This window comes from Aplysia californica, unplaced genomic scaffold, assembly GCF_000002075.1.
Source record: "Aplysia californica isolate F4 #8 unplaced genomic scaffold, AplCal3.0 scaffold00226, whole genome shotgun sequence".
Classification (NCBI taxonomy): domain Eukaryota; kingdom Metazoa; phylum Mollusca; class Gastropoda; order Aplysiida; family Aplysiidae; genus Aplysia; species Aplysia californica.
Window position 1 is genome coordinate 129,653 of NW_004797496.1, and position 16,765 is coordinate 146,417.

The 16,765-nt window shown below is 40.6% G+C and overlaps 1 protein-coding gene across 1 annotated transcript in view; it reads left to right on the top strand.

Moving 5' to 3' along the window:
• Window positions 1-16,765, top strand: part of LOC101864393 (voltage-dependent T-type calcium channel subunit alpha-1G) — a gene marked incomplete at its 5' end in the record, with an annotated part of 113,429 nt that overhangs the window by 68,613 nt on the left and 28,051 nt on the right. Inside the window, 6 exon segments of the mRNA XM_035970147.1 lie at window positions 324-447; window positions 4,091-4,159; window positions 4,585-4,769; window positions 5,619-5,874; window positions 6,439-6,528; window positions 7,969-8,161. Coding sequence (XP_035826040.1) covers window positions 324-447; window positions 4,091-4,159; window positions 4,585-4,769; window positions 5,619-5,874; window positions 6,439-6,528; window positions 7,969-8,161 — 917 coding nt within the window.

Sequence of the window (16,765 nt, forward strand, 5' to 3'; positions counted from 1 at the left end):
AGTTGCACTGCCCCAAGGGGTAGACAACAACACCAAAACAATAACAGCAACAACAGCAAAATCAGCAACATACTGGCTCTGTTCAAGTCTGTTGCCCCTTACATCTGTAGGCCACCTGCACACAACAACAACAACAACACAATAACTACTACAACATCAACACAATAATGACAACAACAACAACAACAACAAAAACAACAACAACAACAGTAACAACAATAACCACAGCAACAACAACAACAATCAAACAACTGTTTCGATTCTTTTCATAAATAAATGAATCACTGACCTCATATAATTTTTCTGTTTGGTTTTTGCTGCAGGTTGCGCAAGCTATGCCACCACCTCATCTCTCGACGGTGGTTCGACAACGCCGTGCTCATCTTTATCGCGCTCAACTGTATCACGTTGGCTATGGAGCGACCCGACATTCCCCCCGACAGTTTGGTGAGTCTCTTGCTCTCTCTCTCTCTCTCTCTCTCTCTCTCTCTCTCTCTCTCTCTCTCTCTCTCTCTCTCTCTCTCTCTCTCTCTTCTCTCTGTCTGTCTGTCTTTCTCTCCCTTTGTCTCTCTCTCTCTCTTCCTCTCTCTTTCTCTGTGCCTTTCCTCAGTGAGAATCTGGGACGTGCGACCGTTTGCTCCTCAAGAGCGATGTGTGAAGATCATGTCTGGCCACCAACACACGTTGAAAAGGTATTTCTCTGTGCTTTTCCCTCTGTCTGTCTGCCTCTCTCTCTCTCCCCTCTCTCCCCCCCCTCTCTCTCTCTCTCTCTCTCTCTCTCTCTCTCTCTCTCTCTCTCTCTCTCTCTCTCTCTCACACGATGCTTTCACATTATCCCCTGCGCTTTCTCACCCCTAGATCGCACCTCTCACATAAGAATCTCGCTCTCTCTCTCTCTCTCTCTCTCTCTCTCTATCTATCTATCTCTCTCTCACACGTCCTCTTTCTCTTGTCTGTCTGTTCGCTTGTCTTTATGTCAGTCGTTTTCTTTCTCTTTCTCTCACTTTGCCTCTCTGAACGGTGCATCTATGTCTTCTCTGTATCCTAGACACGACTGGTTTTTAGAACAGAGCACACAAAAGAGAAAGAATCTGTGAGAGCAATCCAGTTGTACACATCTCAGCGATGTTTGTGTGCTGCTCTTTTTTTTCAAGGGATTGTTGTGTGCATTTGATCTGTTTGATAGTCAAAAACTATAGGCAGTTTACCATACAGATATCTTCGCAAATGCAAATGAAAGATGAATGTAATCAATATAAAAGGTACTGCGGTATGCGTAGAAAAAAATAAGAAGATAGGAGCTTTTGGCTATTACCTTGACTGAATGAGGATAATGTACTTTAAGCAAAGGCAGTTGCTTGACAAAATATCAGTCTTCGCTACGCCAAAGATTTATATAAAAAGATATTGGCACTTACAACAATATTATTGCTAGGCGATAATACTAAAATAACAACAACAACAAATAAATACTGTCAATAACAATGTAATGTCGTCATTACAGGTGGCTTTCGAGGTAAATAAGTCAGTGTGTGGGGTTTTGTCATACATAACGAGAGCATGAACCGTGTTCGTCCCATCAATTGTTTACCCTGGCTGTTGATGTCAGTTCGTGCAGTTGGTTTGCTGACACCGCAACAGTCCGTCTGCTATCTGCTTATGCCATAGACTTGTGTTACATCCTAGACCGTGCACTGTGACGTATTTCTGGTTCAGAGGATGCCTGATATTCTTTAAACAGCTCCATTTGACCCAATTTAAGCCATAATGCAGGGGAAATGGAAAAGAGGGGTGGGGATGGTGGGAAGGTTACTCAATTATAGTATAGCCATGACAGTGCGCAGTCGAGGGGTATAAGTCAATGGCATGTGTTAACCTATAGAAGCACTGCCTGTGTCTATGTCTTACTTCTTCTCTATCTCTATATTCCCACTCCCTCCAAATCTCTCTACCTGCCCCTCTCTCTGTCTGTCTCTCCTTTCTCTCTCTCTCTCTCTTTCTCTCTCTCTCTCTCTCTTTCTTTCTCTCTCTCTCTCTCTCTCTCTCTCTCTCTTTCTCTCTCCCTCTCTTTCTTTCTCTCTCTCTCTCTCTCTCTCTCTCTCTCTCTCTCTCTCTCTCTCTCTCTCTCTCTCTCTCTCTCTCTCTCTCTCTCTCTCTCTCTCGTCTCTTTCTAGTGCCCTGTATTGTTTTTCTGCACGCCTTTTCTGGGGTGGCAATCTTTCAGCCCCACAACACGCGTACTACTAGATTTCTATAAATGTTCGTCTTTTTTAGTCATTGCTGAGTTTAAAACAAAACTATCATATTATTATGTAGTCACCCTAGCAGTACGAAGTTGCCTTTTTAACGTAAAGACCCCAAAAGTGCCCCAGAAGGCGTCTCTCGCATGATACGGACGCTATGGGCACAATTGTTTGAACCTGTGGTGAGCTGTCGCGGCGATCGGCATGTTTTCCTGTTGTTTGGTGGCCAGTCTTTTGATTCCTTACCTGTCCCAAAATGATACTGTGCAAAATTCAGTTGTCTTCTCATTCTGAAGTAATGTAGTTTTATTCCCATTATCTGTTATACCAGAGGAGTTATGTACAAACTTTGATGAAAACCAAAGTTAGAGTAAGTACAACATTTATGTAAATAGTTGAAGCTCGGAGGATGCCTGAACGTTTTAGCCGATGCCCGTTAGATTTGAGATAATGTCTTTTTAAACAGAGATGTTTTTTACGCTTCTATCTACACAATCTAGATCAATTAGAAAAAGGAGGCGAGCTTTGTACCTCCTTGTCAGTGTTGGCCTGAGTTGAGAGAGATACAACGTCCTTGAAAAATAAAGAGACTCTCAATAAAAATTCTTACCACACGAGAATTGAACATGGAAGTTCTCGTGGAACGGCAAGGCGTCTAATTTCCACACAATAGACGCCGGTACAATGTCTCTAATATCTTAACTCCTTATCACAGAGCTTAAAAATTGCAAGTGCCCACATACAGATTGTCCCCAGCACCTTTCATATCCGTCTCCTTCCTGTGTTTATTGTAGGTTCCTAGAGTGATCCCCGCAAATAGCAATGCTCTTGCAAAGCGCCCTCATATTCTAGTTCCCCCGCGTGCGTAGGTAGTGAGACAAAGACAGAGTTTCAAAGGGAATACAATTAGTTTTCTTGTTCTGGTTGTGTCTTGTCTTGCCAAAGATGGACTCCCCGGCCCCTATTTTAGAGCTGTGGCCCGATGTTTTGGAAGTACCTCTTGCACCGTAACCTCCTAAAGCTTTAATCATAGCATATTTGGCATGTCCACAACTTCATAATTATATAGAATTAACTATAGCCCTGCAGAAATGAGCACCTCAACACTGTACAGCACAACTGCATCGCCAGGGCACGTTGACAGTATCTGGAACGTTACAATGGAGCAATTGCTCGATATATCTTGTTTAAAACAACGGTCTCCACTCCACTGTTCTTGTGAGAGGTTTAAGATCTGAAGGTGAGAATGCACAGGTGTTTGGGGGAATAGCTCGTGTACTTAGAATCCCAAAGCGCTCAATGTACTGATGACAGATTAATTGTATGACTACACTACTTGTGTCTGTTATTGTAACCTTTTTGATTATGAAAAAGGTTTTCCAAATGATTCGTTAATGAACAAAACTACTATACAACAACATGAAAGCAAGTTTTACTATATTAATCCAACATCTATTTCTGCTCCGCTCTGTTCTGTATTTACTGGCCGTTTATTGTTTTTTTTAAGTTTCTGATATTTGTCTCTTTTGGTAAGTTGTTTGAGTTATCTAGGCGTATACCTTACACAGATCAGCATTGATTCACGGCTAAATTGAAAGGTGGACAAATAATGTCCTTATACTTTTAGGGTCTCATGTGTGACTTCAGTAGTCTATACCAATCGTGTTTCTCAGTTGAGCACTCATAACACCCTTGGCTTAGAACAACATACGTGTTTGATTTTTCCTGTATTTCTGTCGTTCATGGTTATTCAAATGTTTGGTGTGGTTGCTGTACCGAAGAATGTTTTCATCCGGACAATGATTACACATACGTGAATTACATTTTGTCGCCTCGTTCTGTTTCAGGAGCGGCAGTTCCTCACATATTCCAACTATATCTTCACGTTTGTCTTTGCCATGGAAATGTTGATAAAGGTATGTGCTCTGAACATTACTCTAAGTTATCGTTTAAATGATTGCATCCCTGCTGTTGAACAATTCATTACATTTTTGGTAGGGAGACTTCGAGCACCAAAGTGATATTTTTAGCTAATTAGAATTGTGTGTGTGCACCTTCTGAGCTTTCTGCATACTAGTATGAGTTGACCTAAAGGTGTTTATCTTTAAATGCACTATTCGCAATGTGAGAGTTTCGTCTTTTTTTAAATGGAGGTTTAAAAAAAAGAGGCGGGAGGGTGCACCTCATCTCTTCTACCTACTTATCCTGGGCTTCTTATTATAATAATTTCATCTCACATTTTTCAAATCTAGAATGGTGATTGAAAATCACGGTGAGACATTCATTGCGTTATAACTAACACAGCATCATCAAACATAATATTGGTCTTTACCCTCCCCAGGTGATAGCCAAAGGCTTCTTCGTGGGCAAACACGCCTACTTGAAAAGCGGCTGGAACGTGATGGATGGGTTCCTTGTCATCATTTCTCTCATCGACATCTTTATCTCCCTCTCAGCCAACAACAGCCCGCGTATTTTCGGCATTCTCCGCGTGTTCCGGCTTCTGAGAACCTTGAGGCCTCTCAGGTATTGGCACACAGAATGACAATCTATCAAACAGAAAGATAAACGGACATATTGACAAGCAGATAGATGGTTTGATAGGCCAACTCAGGACAGACAAACTATCAGAGATACATAGTTGGATGTTTGGACAAGTGGACGGATGGTTTTATTGGCTGACTTAATGCAGACGAACGAACAAACAGAGAGAGAAAGAGAGAAAGAGATGGAGAGAGAGAGAGAGAGAGAGAGAGAGAGAGAGAGAGAGAGAGAGAAATGTACGTGCATGTAGGTAGATGGTTTGACTGGTCATTTCAGTATTGACAACTACCAAACAGACGGACGATTGGGCAATTTTAGACAGATGAATTGTCAGGCCGACTCAATAAGAATACATTTTGTACTTCTATACAGACAGGTTGATAGAAAGACCCCCATACCTTTAAATTGTGCGATGCCAGCATAGCCAGAATACAAAGTAGAGAGGTTATTACAGAATGCATGTAAAGGGTGGAACTGTTAGATTCCTATTCTCTCATAAGCGCAGTGTCTCAAAACGTTTTATTTCATGTTGGGCCTGTACTTTCGAATTCTATAAAGTATAATGATACACTCTTACTATCAGAGTTTTTGTTCCACTCATAATTATACAAGATCCTGTCTCTTGTAACATCACGTTTGCAGAGTAGTACAATAGCAGTCTAGGATGCTTTATGCATGCAAGAAGAGATTCTGAAAAACCCTCTGATATTACATGTAAGTTCCATCCTTTATTCGCCACAATGTTTGATTCTGCTGTAGATAATTAAAAACTCCTCCCCTATACACTGATCACCTGTTTAACGATAAACAATATAACGCTTACACTTCCAGGGTAATCAGCCGGGCGCCGGGCCTGAAGCTCGTGGTTCAAACCCTCCTGTCCTCTCTCCGTCCTATCGGAAACATCGTTCTGATCTGTTGTACATTCTTCATCATCTTCGGCATCCTCGGCGTGCAACTTTTTAAAGGAACGTTCTACTACTGTAAGGGCCCGGAGGTGCAGCACATCGTCAATAGGACCCACTGCGAGGAAGACAAGAAAAACATTTGGATCAATCAAAAGTATAACTTTGACAATCTCGGCCAGGTAAGCTGAAGACGCTTTAATAGAACTTCTGGGTTCAATGTGTGAATGTTTGCGTTCTTTTAAAGACATCCTTTGAACTGCTATTTTTGTTCTGGGTTGTTACTGCACCAGTGAGTGGTAAGCCTAGAATAATTTTCGTCTGCTTGTGAGGGTGTTGCATTGTCTCAGCTCGGTTGGCCCTGACAGGCGGGGTCAAAGCAAGCCGCCTCCTGCAAGAAGTAGGGCTTATTAAATTATTCGCTGAACATTAAACCAAACATTAAAACTTTCTTGCTAATTCTTGATATAGGCGAAAGTTCATTGCAACCCGCCTCCTCCCCTTTTTCGAATTTTAATTAACCTAGAACGAGCATCAAGGGTCTCCACTTTTACAGTGGTGCCACAATTTGGTTGCCATGATCGAACATGCTTTCATCTTTTAAAGAATGAGGCATGGGGAATCAAAATTAATTGTTTATCATATAACAGCTTTAGACTACAGTAATTTACCACACTGTACATTACAGAGGGACCCGAGAGTCTCATCGGTTCACAAACTTGACTGACCCTTAATTTCATTCCCAGGCTTTGATGGCTCTCTTTGTGTTGGCCTCTAAAGATGGCTGGGTGCAGATTATGTACACTGGCTTAGACGCGGTCGGGGTTGACCAACAGGTGAGTACAGTGGTTCAAATACAGACAGACACATATATATATATATATACACACACAAATGCAATCACAGACACACTACACACATTGACACACGCATCTATAGGCACACACACACACACACACACACACACACACACACACACACACACACACACAAATACACACAGATACACACAGATACACACAGATACACACGTACGCGAACAGACAAGCACATGCACCCTCTCTCTCTTTTTCATTTTTTTTCTTTCTCTGATACCCCCTCTCCCGTTCTCTCCGCCACCCCCCCCCTCTCTCTCTCTCTCTCTCTCTCTCTCTCTCTCTCTCTCTCTCCACCAAGTCACCGTAGTGCAACTTTAAAGGGGAGGGAGGGACAGAAAGAGATAGAGAAAGAAAGAGAAACACCTGCAAACAGACAGATACACTGGGGGAGAGAAGACAGAGAACAAACGTGTGACGATAATGAGGAGAATGTAGTTATTGGTTTCTCTCTTTGTTCTTGTTTCAATTTCTTCTCAGAACCAATTTTAAACGGAGAGTGAACGTCACAAAGACGTACAGATCTAGTGCAATCAGTTTTTGAGGAAAAATATGAACTCCTGTTTTGAAATTGTAGTTACTCGCAAATTATTCTTTTAGCTTTTCTTTTCAAACTGGAGTAACTTTCCAGCAAATTGTGATGTGTTCGGCTACTTCAAGGCTATACTTTTCAAAAACAAACAAACAACAAAAAAAACCAAAACTAATTAAAAAAACAAATAAAAACAACAGCAAATCTGATGAACTTTGGGAAATGACAAGTTTTTCACGTATTGCGACAAGCGAAGACAGGTTAAGCTATATTAATTCTCAAGTCAAAAGGTCAACACTGAAGCTCACGTCAACGATGTTTCCAGACGCGCCTTCGGCACTCCTTGGCAATTCGAAATGGCCATCATTTCTAGCACTTATGTGTACAGAATATAACATTGATCGGTCGCGAACTTTGCGTTCCAGACACATGAAAAGACAAAGCTACTACTTACTGGCCATATTACGGTTACACGGTCACAGTGTTTTGTAGAGATGAGAATTGAAGGCGACATCACTGACAGTCAAGATGACAAATGTAATACAAATAAACGAGCGGGTGTATTATGATTCCAGAACGTTGGCATCAAACAAAATGTTTAAAAAAGTAGTATGAATGCTTCGAGGCTGAATCTATTTAGACAAAACGTTTAGAGGTTTGTGGTTTTGTTAAATTATGTCTATTCATAGTTTATCTCTGCTCATAAACATCGAAGCCCTGACACGATAACAAGAGGTATTCTGAAGTCGTCACTAATCTAAAAACATAATATTTGATGTTCCTGCTTTCCTCAGTATCCCTTGTATTTTGGCTAATAACCATTTCACTACTAATATACGTATACGCTTCTACTCTTGCCTCATCCACAGCCGATTGAAAACTACAACGAATGGCGCCTCATATACTTCATATCATTTCTGCTGCTGGTTGCCTTCTTTGTACTCAACATGTTCGTGGGCGTTGTCGTGGAGAACTTCCACAAATGCCGCGAATCCCAGGAGATCGAGGAACGAGCCAAACGCGCCGCCAAGCGACAAGAAAAGCTGGATAAAAAACGAAAGAGTGAGGACCCAAATGCTTCGTCTGGTTGGTATCTGTGTACTGAGTCTGGCAACTCTCACATTACAAGGCTTTTCGTTTTCGTCTCATTCCCATCCACATTTGGAGTTGGTAGAGATTAAAGTACTCATCGGGAGATAACTCTGGATCCTTTTTTCCACGTATCAAAACGTTTTCACTAACACTACGATTTGAATATGCACGTAAACAGTAACAATATCAGAGACACACAAAATGATGTGGTGTGGCACAGAGTTATTTTTTTCCAAATAATCCACCACTAAGCTTAAAGCTTGCTAATAATAATTGACATCACTTTTCTAAAGAGCCTTGGATGTTCAGTAGATCATTGTCTTGTGTAGATCATATTGTGCATAGTTCACGTTTGAAGTGTGTATTTTAAAGTTATTTTGTATCCTACTTATCTAATATTAGTCGTTATTTTGTATCCTACTTATCTAAAATTAGTCGTTACTTTGTTGAATTTCTTTGGGTTTATTTTGGCTTTTTGCATTCTAAAAAACTCACTCTAAAATCGTTGGAAACAAGCACAGAAAGTATGCATGGACATGATGACAAAACGTTTCCTTTCAAGCTCACAATCTCACTGCCCCTCATATTCAGTATTTCCTTTGAAAGAAAATACAGTATTCTCTCGAATATCACGCTCGAATATCACGCTCGAATATCGCATTCATTTTGAACTGCATTGCCCTTCCCGCATACTCATAAACCTCTCTAACACCTTCAAAAGACTTTCTACGCTGGATTATGAGAGACCATCAGTATCCAAAAAAATAAAACATTTGTATTTGCTCATAATGATAATTGATAGGGTGTCCACAAATAGTCTTGTCGACACAGCTGCCCCTGTTTTTCTATTTCTGCAAACAAAATGTGATGAACCGAGCGAAAAACGTGAATTGCGATATGGTGAGGGAATACTGTACAGAACATCATAACCAAATCGCAGAGCTCGTTAGGTTTAAAATGTTCGCCATACTTATAAATGAAGCTGTTCATTAACCTTTTAAGATTACCAACACTGCCGTAATCACATTCTCTTCACATAGAAAATATAAAGTGGCGGTGGTGAGATCCACAATTGTAGATCTTTGGGTCCAAGCCATCCTTCACGGTAGTTTCAGTGGTTTATACGACATCTCCCATCCTTTCCCCTCTTTTCCATTCCCTCTCCCCCACTCACTCCCTTTCCTCCCTTTTATATACCAGGGACCTTTAATTAAAGCGAAACATGAAAAATTGAGGAGTAAATACGAAATTTAAATACTCTAATGTCATGCTGTGCATGCACATTTATACTAGATTTATACCATAATATAATATTTCGCTCTGACTTACTCGGTAGCTCCGTCACTGTATTATACTGCCTTGTTTGCAAAGGCTTAAAATTAAGACATGCGAACTAAGTTTTATAGTGTTTTTTTCATATTTTACGTTTGCATCAAGCGTAAACCATTGCTTTTTTCTTTGTATAGATGTGTTGTATACCTTTGTTATTTTAAAATATAATTATAATGTAGTCTCGTAACCTATTTCAGTTATTGGCATCATTAATATAAACGTCTCCCTTTTATCATAACAATATTGCAGTCCGCCCATACTATTACTGGCATTATGTCGTCCATCGGGTGCATAGGTCAGCTTTACTTTCAAGGAAGAATTTGCAACAGCCGAGCACCCGATATTCAATGTAACAACCATCATGTTTTGTTTTTCTGCTCCTTAGTATCATGTGTTTTGCATCACTTCATCCCGTTTTTACTCACGATTGTTTGGCATTTTACGGGGTGCCAACTACGGATGGGATCGGCCGATCGGCCAGGTCGCCTAAAAACGTGTTGGTTTTCAGTGTCAGGCGACTGTGTCGGGCGATTGGCACGATCCTGTCGCAGTGGGCACCCCGTATACCATCACAGAGACCATTGCCTTGAAAAGGTCTCTTTGTGAAAGCGTTCATTTTCTACACTTCTGTGTTTTGTTTTGTTGATTTTTGAGTTTTTGTTTTGAAAGCACAGAAATGTACATCGCATCTGTCATGCACCAGCAGTCATCAATATTTTTTACTACGTTGTTTTCTTTTGTTTTAACACTGTTTGATTTTTCTGTGCGTGTGATTTTATTTTGGTATATTTGTTTTCTTTTTGAGCGCGTGTCACCAACATTTTTTTTTTTTGCTGCAGCTTCTTTTCCTCCACCAGAGGGCAACAGTTTCGCGTTTAACCTCTCAGCCTGCACTCTTTGTGCCTTTTGCAAACTAATTCAAAGTGTTTCATTACAGATGGCACCCTCTTTAAGAAATCTGAAATGCCGCAAATTCTGCTTAACTGGCTTGTTTTAAACAACATAATCAAAATGTAGGTCTTGCATTGAGCTCTAGAAAGAGAACACCTCCACCGTGCATTCATTACCTGTGTGTTGTGTGCATAGCATGAGCAAAATTGCTAGCTTAGAACTTGCGATCTTAACAGCATGAATTACGAATAGCACTTTCACTCAACTCCATGGTTTTAATAGCCTTAACTATCACAAACAGGCCAGGTCTGTATTGGGTGAACAAACCTACTCTCTGGGTTCTCAAGTATTGCCTCTAGACTCCTATCACCCTCCGGCGTTTGTCTCCTGGAACTTACTCCCACCCCCTCCCCCCTTGCACTATCAAAATAAAAATGGCGCCCTCTGATTAGTATACCGTTGTGTCCGTTATGTGTTTGCTATATATAGGCTAACTCTGACTTATTTTATAACACAATTTAATGTTTCTGAACGCTGTCGACACGTTGGTCCTTCTGGCGACGTATGCGTGATCAACCCAGGCTCACACGCAAATTTAAGTTGTGTTTTTTTAAGTTTTAGTAGAGGTTTTACGGCGCTCGCAACTGCAAAAGGTCATATGAGCGCCAGAAGATTAGAGGTGTTACAAGAGAGTAACAAATATAAAAAAGAAGAGGGGGAGATAAGAACGACAGACGTTTCATAGGAAAGAAAAAGCAAACCATACCAGAGCACCTGCCAACCACCCACTTGACCTTTGGTTTGAAGAGGGTCGTGATAAATAGAAACTACTGATCAGTCCACTCTATAGACAACCCCCCCCCCCCTTCCACCTTATTGAGAGTTTGATACTGTGACAGTAAAGATGTGTCATGTCTATGGCAGGATTGATGCAAATGGTCTGTAAGCTGTTCAGATGTACTAAGCCCATTAAAAAAGAAACAACAGCAATAACAAGAAACAAAATTAAGGAGTCTTAACCTGGAATAACGGTTGGATGCTCGATAAATATCTTTTTGAAATTCAAAATTCTAAATGTTGAAAAAGTAAGAATAGATGCATACTAAATGTACAACTCTCCTGAAAAAAATTGCTTTCCTGGACTGAGACCAGGTGAATGGCTTACCGACGAAATATTACTTGTTGTCCGTTGCATTCCTTCTAGTCAATAATCATAAAGAACAGTGTCACGAGCCTTAAAATAAAGGAAGCGTTTGCCATAATAGTCCAGACCCCAAAGACAACAAATATGTACAGGAAGTGTATCAAACAACCCCAAGATATCAAATCCCGTTTCTAAAAGATGCTGCATTTATCTTCTTTTTTTGTGGCATATCGTACATAGTAGCGTCAAGCGTTTAGCAGAGCGAGCACAATACATGCAATTGAACATGACGGAATGATGCAGTCATTCTAATTGACTCCCTGCGCTCATATCTCATGCCCACCAATTATGTGTTTTGACCTAGGTGTTAGAAAGCTAAGCTGATCGTCTCGTTGTGTAGCTGTGTCCTTACTTGCATTTTGAGTCGTGTCCCTTTTTGTTCAGGCGCTTCTCTGTAAGTCATTGTTGACTTCTTATTAGCCATACACATGTACGCATTCATATATTATTATCTTTAACATCGTACCATGTGCTGCAATATTATATGTTTGCAAAAAAACAAACAAAAAAACACACACATGCATTTGCTATCTTAAACTGTCTTCTAGAAAAATTGAAACGGGAAAACCATTGCTTTATTTATTGTCTCAGTAAAGTGACAATAGTGGTAGGCTTTCTTTTTGGAGCAACCTAGACACAATTTGAAGGCAACATGCTTGGCCACACGCCAGAGGGAGGGGGTACAATGTCCTGAAGGGCGAGGGAAAATTAAACTGTACTCGTTTTCGAACAGGAAACCCCTATGCGTCGGCCAAACCATAGGTTCTAAGATTGTCACGATTAGTCCATGGTGTTCAAATACATCTGCATAATTATGTGGTGACCCTGATCACTAACAAAGTCCACCCAGTAGACATTTTGGGGGGCCAGTTTCCGACTTTAACCGCTTAACTCGGTTTTGAATCTATCTGGATAAATAAACAGTGTTCTTCGAGCATCACAGAGGCTATGTTCTAAAATCTCCAGCAATCAGGGAATATCTTCGCAGTAAAAACAATATTATTATGTTTACCTTCTTCCGCACCTTTATAAACCCACCGAACACCCTTATATATAGCTCTACCACGCTCTTAAAAACATGTATTTCTACACTTGGAGGAAGAGGGACAAACGGTGTTTAAAAAAAATAAATAACACTTCAGAAGCCTATTCAATTGTCAGTAATTTTACCAAAATTCAAGTTTGTCAGTCAATGTTATCGCACTAGAACTTCTCCGGTTCTCCTACTTTCGGCTAGAACAAAAATGCCATTTACCGAGTCCCTAAAATGTAACCGCGATCTGGCGAGGGAATCCTGTTAAAACTTTTGGAGAATACAATGACAGACAAACACTACGTTTTAAAACTTTGAAAAAACGATCACATTACTGCAAAAACAATCCTGTTTGTCCAACGATATTTCTTTTTTCTAAAATTATATTCCAGCTTGGATCCCCTTTTGTAAACATCCTGGCGGGAACGTGATAATTAATCATTAACTAATTTTAGATCGCGCAAACTTAAATGCAGATCTTTCGCACCTGCCCACATGAAACACAACCAGGTTCGCAATGGTCGAGGGCGAGCGGAATTTACCACCCCCCCCCCCCCCCCCTCTTACCCTCACCAAGTTGCCCTTAATTTAAATCAAGATTTGATTGCCTCACTCTTCAATGCTCCAAGTTTATCAAATCTGTATAGTGACTATTCATATTAGAATAACATTTTAGACGCCTGCCAAATTGACCTAATTTGCCAAACCAAAAAACAAATAATAATCTGTCTTCTTATCTGAACACTTTGTTCACAAACTCCATTTTACCTCTCAATTTGAAAATCTCACTCCCATACTTATTTATTAATATTATATTTTCGTACCTTTGTACACTTAATTTGCTACAGACATCTGCTTATCTAGTTTGTTTTAAAAGAACCAACAGCGGCTCCCAAAGAGAACAAGGCAATCCTTATAACGACCATAGTATTTGCTCCTTCACTTGCCCTCTGTTCAGTAGTCCTTGTGAACAATATTATTCTCTTAAATCCAAGTATAACGTGTGGTGATTTAATACTGTAAGGGTCTTGATCCTTATTCACGATTTGTTTGACATTCTCCCTTAAAAAGAGTCAGGGGTGTAGCGACCATCAGGCGATTGAGTCGGACGATTGGCCCTATCCAGCCGTAGTGGGCACCCCGTATTACATTTTGTTTTTTGTCTTTCTAAGTTATCTCTAAGCAGTGCATCCAATCAATCCGTAGCCAGATAGTAAACTGTAAAAAAAAAACTCAACTCACCTACCGATAAAGGAGAAAAGCACGTGAATAGTTTTTGGCAAACACATGTTAACAAAGAAACGATTCGTCAGTCTGACGTCAGCCTATTTCATTATTAGTGTACCCCTGCGGATAGACAAACTATCACATTGTTGTATTCGCTGTAGGCCACTCATTGTTTTACCATGCACATAACAGTGACGGGAATGTTGCTAGTCATCGTTCATACTAACAGAGAAAGTAACTCTTGTTAGACAGTATATCACTGTTTATTAACCGTGTGTGCTCAGTAACTCGTGTATATGCTCAACGTCATCAATGTGTGTGCGTGTGTTTGTGTTACGTGTGCCCATCTTTAACCCCTCAGTGTAGACTCTATTGGAGAAATTCCCGGATGTTCCAGGTAGAGGGACGTATCAATGGGTATAAGACGGTCGAAAAGGTTTCACAAAAGCTATTGGTATCTCTTCTTATTAATTCAGGTCGCTTGGTTAGTTCGTTTTGCTTGACTGTGAAGTGGGCAACTCCATTTTGTGAGTTAACCACGGGGTATTTTTATATCTGCAGTGGTTTTCTAGCTAGCTTTCTATTGATAAGGTTTTGGCATTTTGGGGAACATTAAATAAGCGGTTCGATCTCAACCAACGATCTAATTGTCTTGAAACAGATGTTAAGTTATATCAGTCTAAGGCAACCCATTGACTACGTCCTACCTGTGGCATCATTGGGAACTTTCACCGCCACATGTACTATATCATTTGCACCATCCTGATCCTCTCTAATTAACACTCCCACTGACACTCTCTAATATGTCCTAACACTCCCAATGAGTCCCTACAGGCCATTGACCTCGACTCTTCTTATACCATTGTGTTACATGTTCCACAAACTGTGTCGTAACTGTGTCGTCAAAGCCTTGTTCACACCGCGCACTGCTCACAATGTGTGTTGTCGATATATGGGCGTGTAGTGCAGAGCCAGACTCAGTAGAGTACCATCTCCGTTGTGTGTCAGTCTTAAGTCCAGTCAGGTCGCCTGTGTGTTATGATGGCCGCACACAGCTTGCTTTCTCCGCTTGCTGTGTCCAGACTTTCTCTCTGTCTCCCTGTGTCCTGTGTGTGGGTGGCACTCCACGAGGTAAGACAAGGAAACATAATGGCGAGATTAAGCATTGCGTATAGATATGGGGTATAAATATTAACTTTTCTGGTCTTGGGTATAAGGTTAAATTGCTTTTTCCAAAAAAAGAAGTTAACCATGAATAGGAAAGGTGGAAACATTCGCTTATTAAAGAGATTTCAGACTTCTTTTTGAACGTACGCAGTGTTTAAGCTCATCACTTGTTACAGCGTGGCGTCTGGTTAACAGGCCGCGATCTACTGCCAGTGACAAGAAACGATAGTAATATTAAACATTGTTAAAGAAATAAGTGAATCAACTTTTCATTTCTTGTATGTATGATATGGTGCTGTATCTGTCTAACTTTAGTGATTGAACATGGCCTGTATGCCTAGAGATACAATTAGTAATGTCTTACACCTAGAATTTCTAGGTACTTTTGTTTCTTTGTCATTCCTGTACAAAAAAAGCTGAACTTCTTTAAATGCAGAAAATATTTGTACTTAGGTATTGTGATCACATTTGTTGACAATGGGCAATCAGAAATGCGTTCATCCAACACTATGTTGTCTAAGAATACAATGTGTCTCTGTGTCATTCTTCCAATGCTGTTCTGTGTATGTCATTGCTTCCTGTCTCTTTGTACTGCGTCGTGTCTTTCATGCTAACGTAACTTCTGAGCCTCCTTCGCTGTGTAGACCACCGCATAGATCGACGTGCCGTAGATAGCCAGAGAAGAAGTCGTGTACCCAACCCTCCACTGCGAAGCAGCCACCACCCAAGCGAGCAATGGCTAATTTTGTGACCCCTTTTTATTTCAGACCACTGGCTGCCCTGCCGTCCTGCCTTCATCATTCCCCTTCTCACTGCCTCCCGCCCTATATGTATATGTGCAGACTAGTTGTGGCAAGGTGATCTTAATTCCTCTATCAGTTTCCAGTCTAATGCTCAAGAGCCGCTCCAAGACCTGATGTGCTAACATGATTCTACAAACACGCCCCCTGCTTTATGTCACGGCCCCACCCCCTCACTTCTGCAGTCCCGAAGTTGGCCTCCTTCTCCCTGGCTCCTCTCTTTCTATGGGTCGCACACTCGTCTGTTGCCCCACGCTGGTCACTCTCCTGCTTTCGTTGTTAGTTTATTGTGTGACGCACACGACAAGAATTGAGAGTTCATTTTGTTCTCATTGGCTCCTCTAGTCTCAGCGTAGCATTATTGAACAAATTCACGGATGCTACAAACCTCTCAAAGATAACCTTTTCAAATCGACGTCTATATAATTACTTTGTATATAAGCAGAAAAATAAAGAAAATACTGTTTCATTTTCAGGGACCATAGGATTCTAAACAATTATCAAACATCCCAACATTTCCGGAGGAATTTTTTGTTTTTCAATTTTTTTTAAATGCCATATTATACGGGGTTTAGTTCAGGACTTCGACATGCTTTTAGATTTCGTGTTGAGTGAATTTTTTTTTAAATCGAGTATCTCCATCTATTTGCCTGGACGTTGTGGCTCCCTCAGCCCATCTCAAAATGATCTTCTTTGGGCCGATGGGTGCCTACAACATCTACAATTATTTTTACACTTCAACGACAGTATCAAACTATCTTTGTCTCAAACCAAGGCGACCTGTTCATTGTGCTATTTGTGCACAATCATGTTCTATCATTACTCTAAGTGCATGCAACATTTTTGTGCTCCCAGGAATATTTTATGACTCTTTATGTTTTCAGGATCGCAGCACGATATTATAGATAAATATGAGCTGA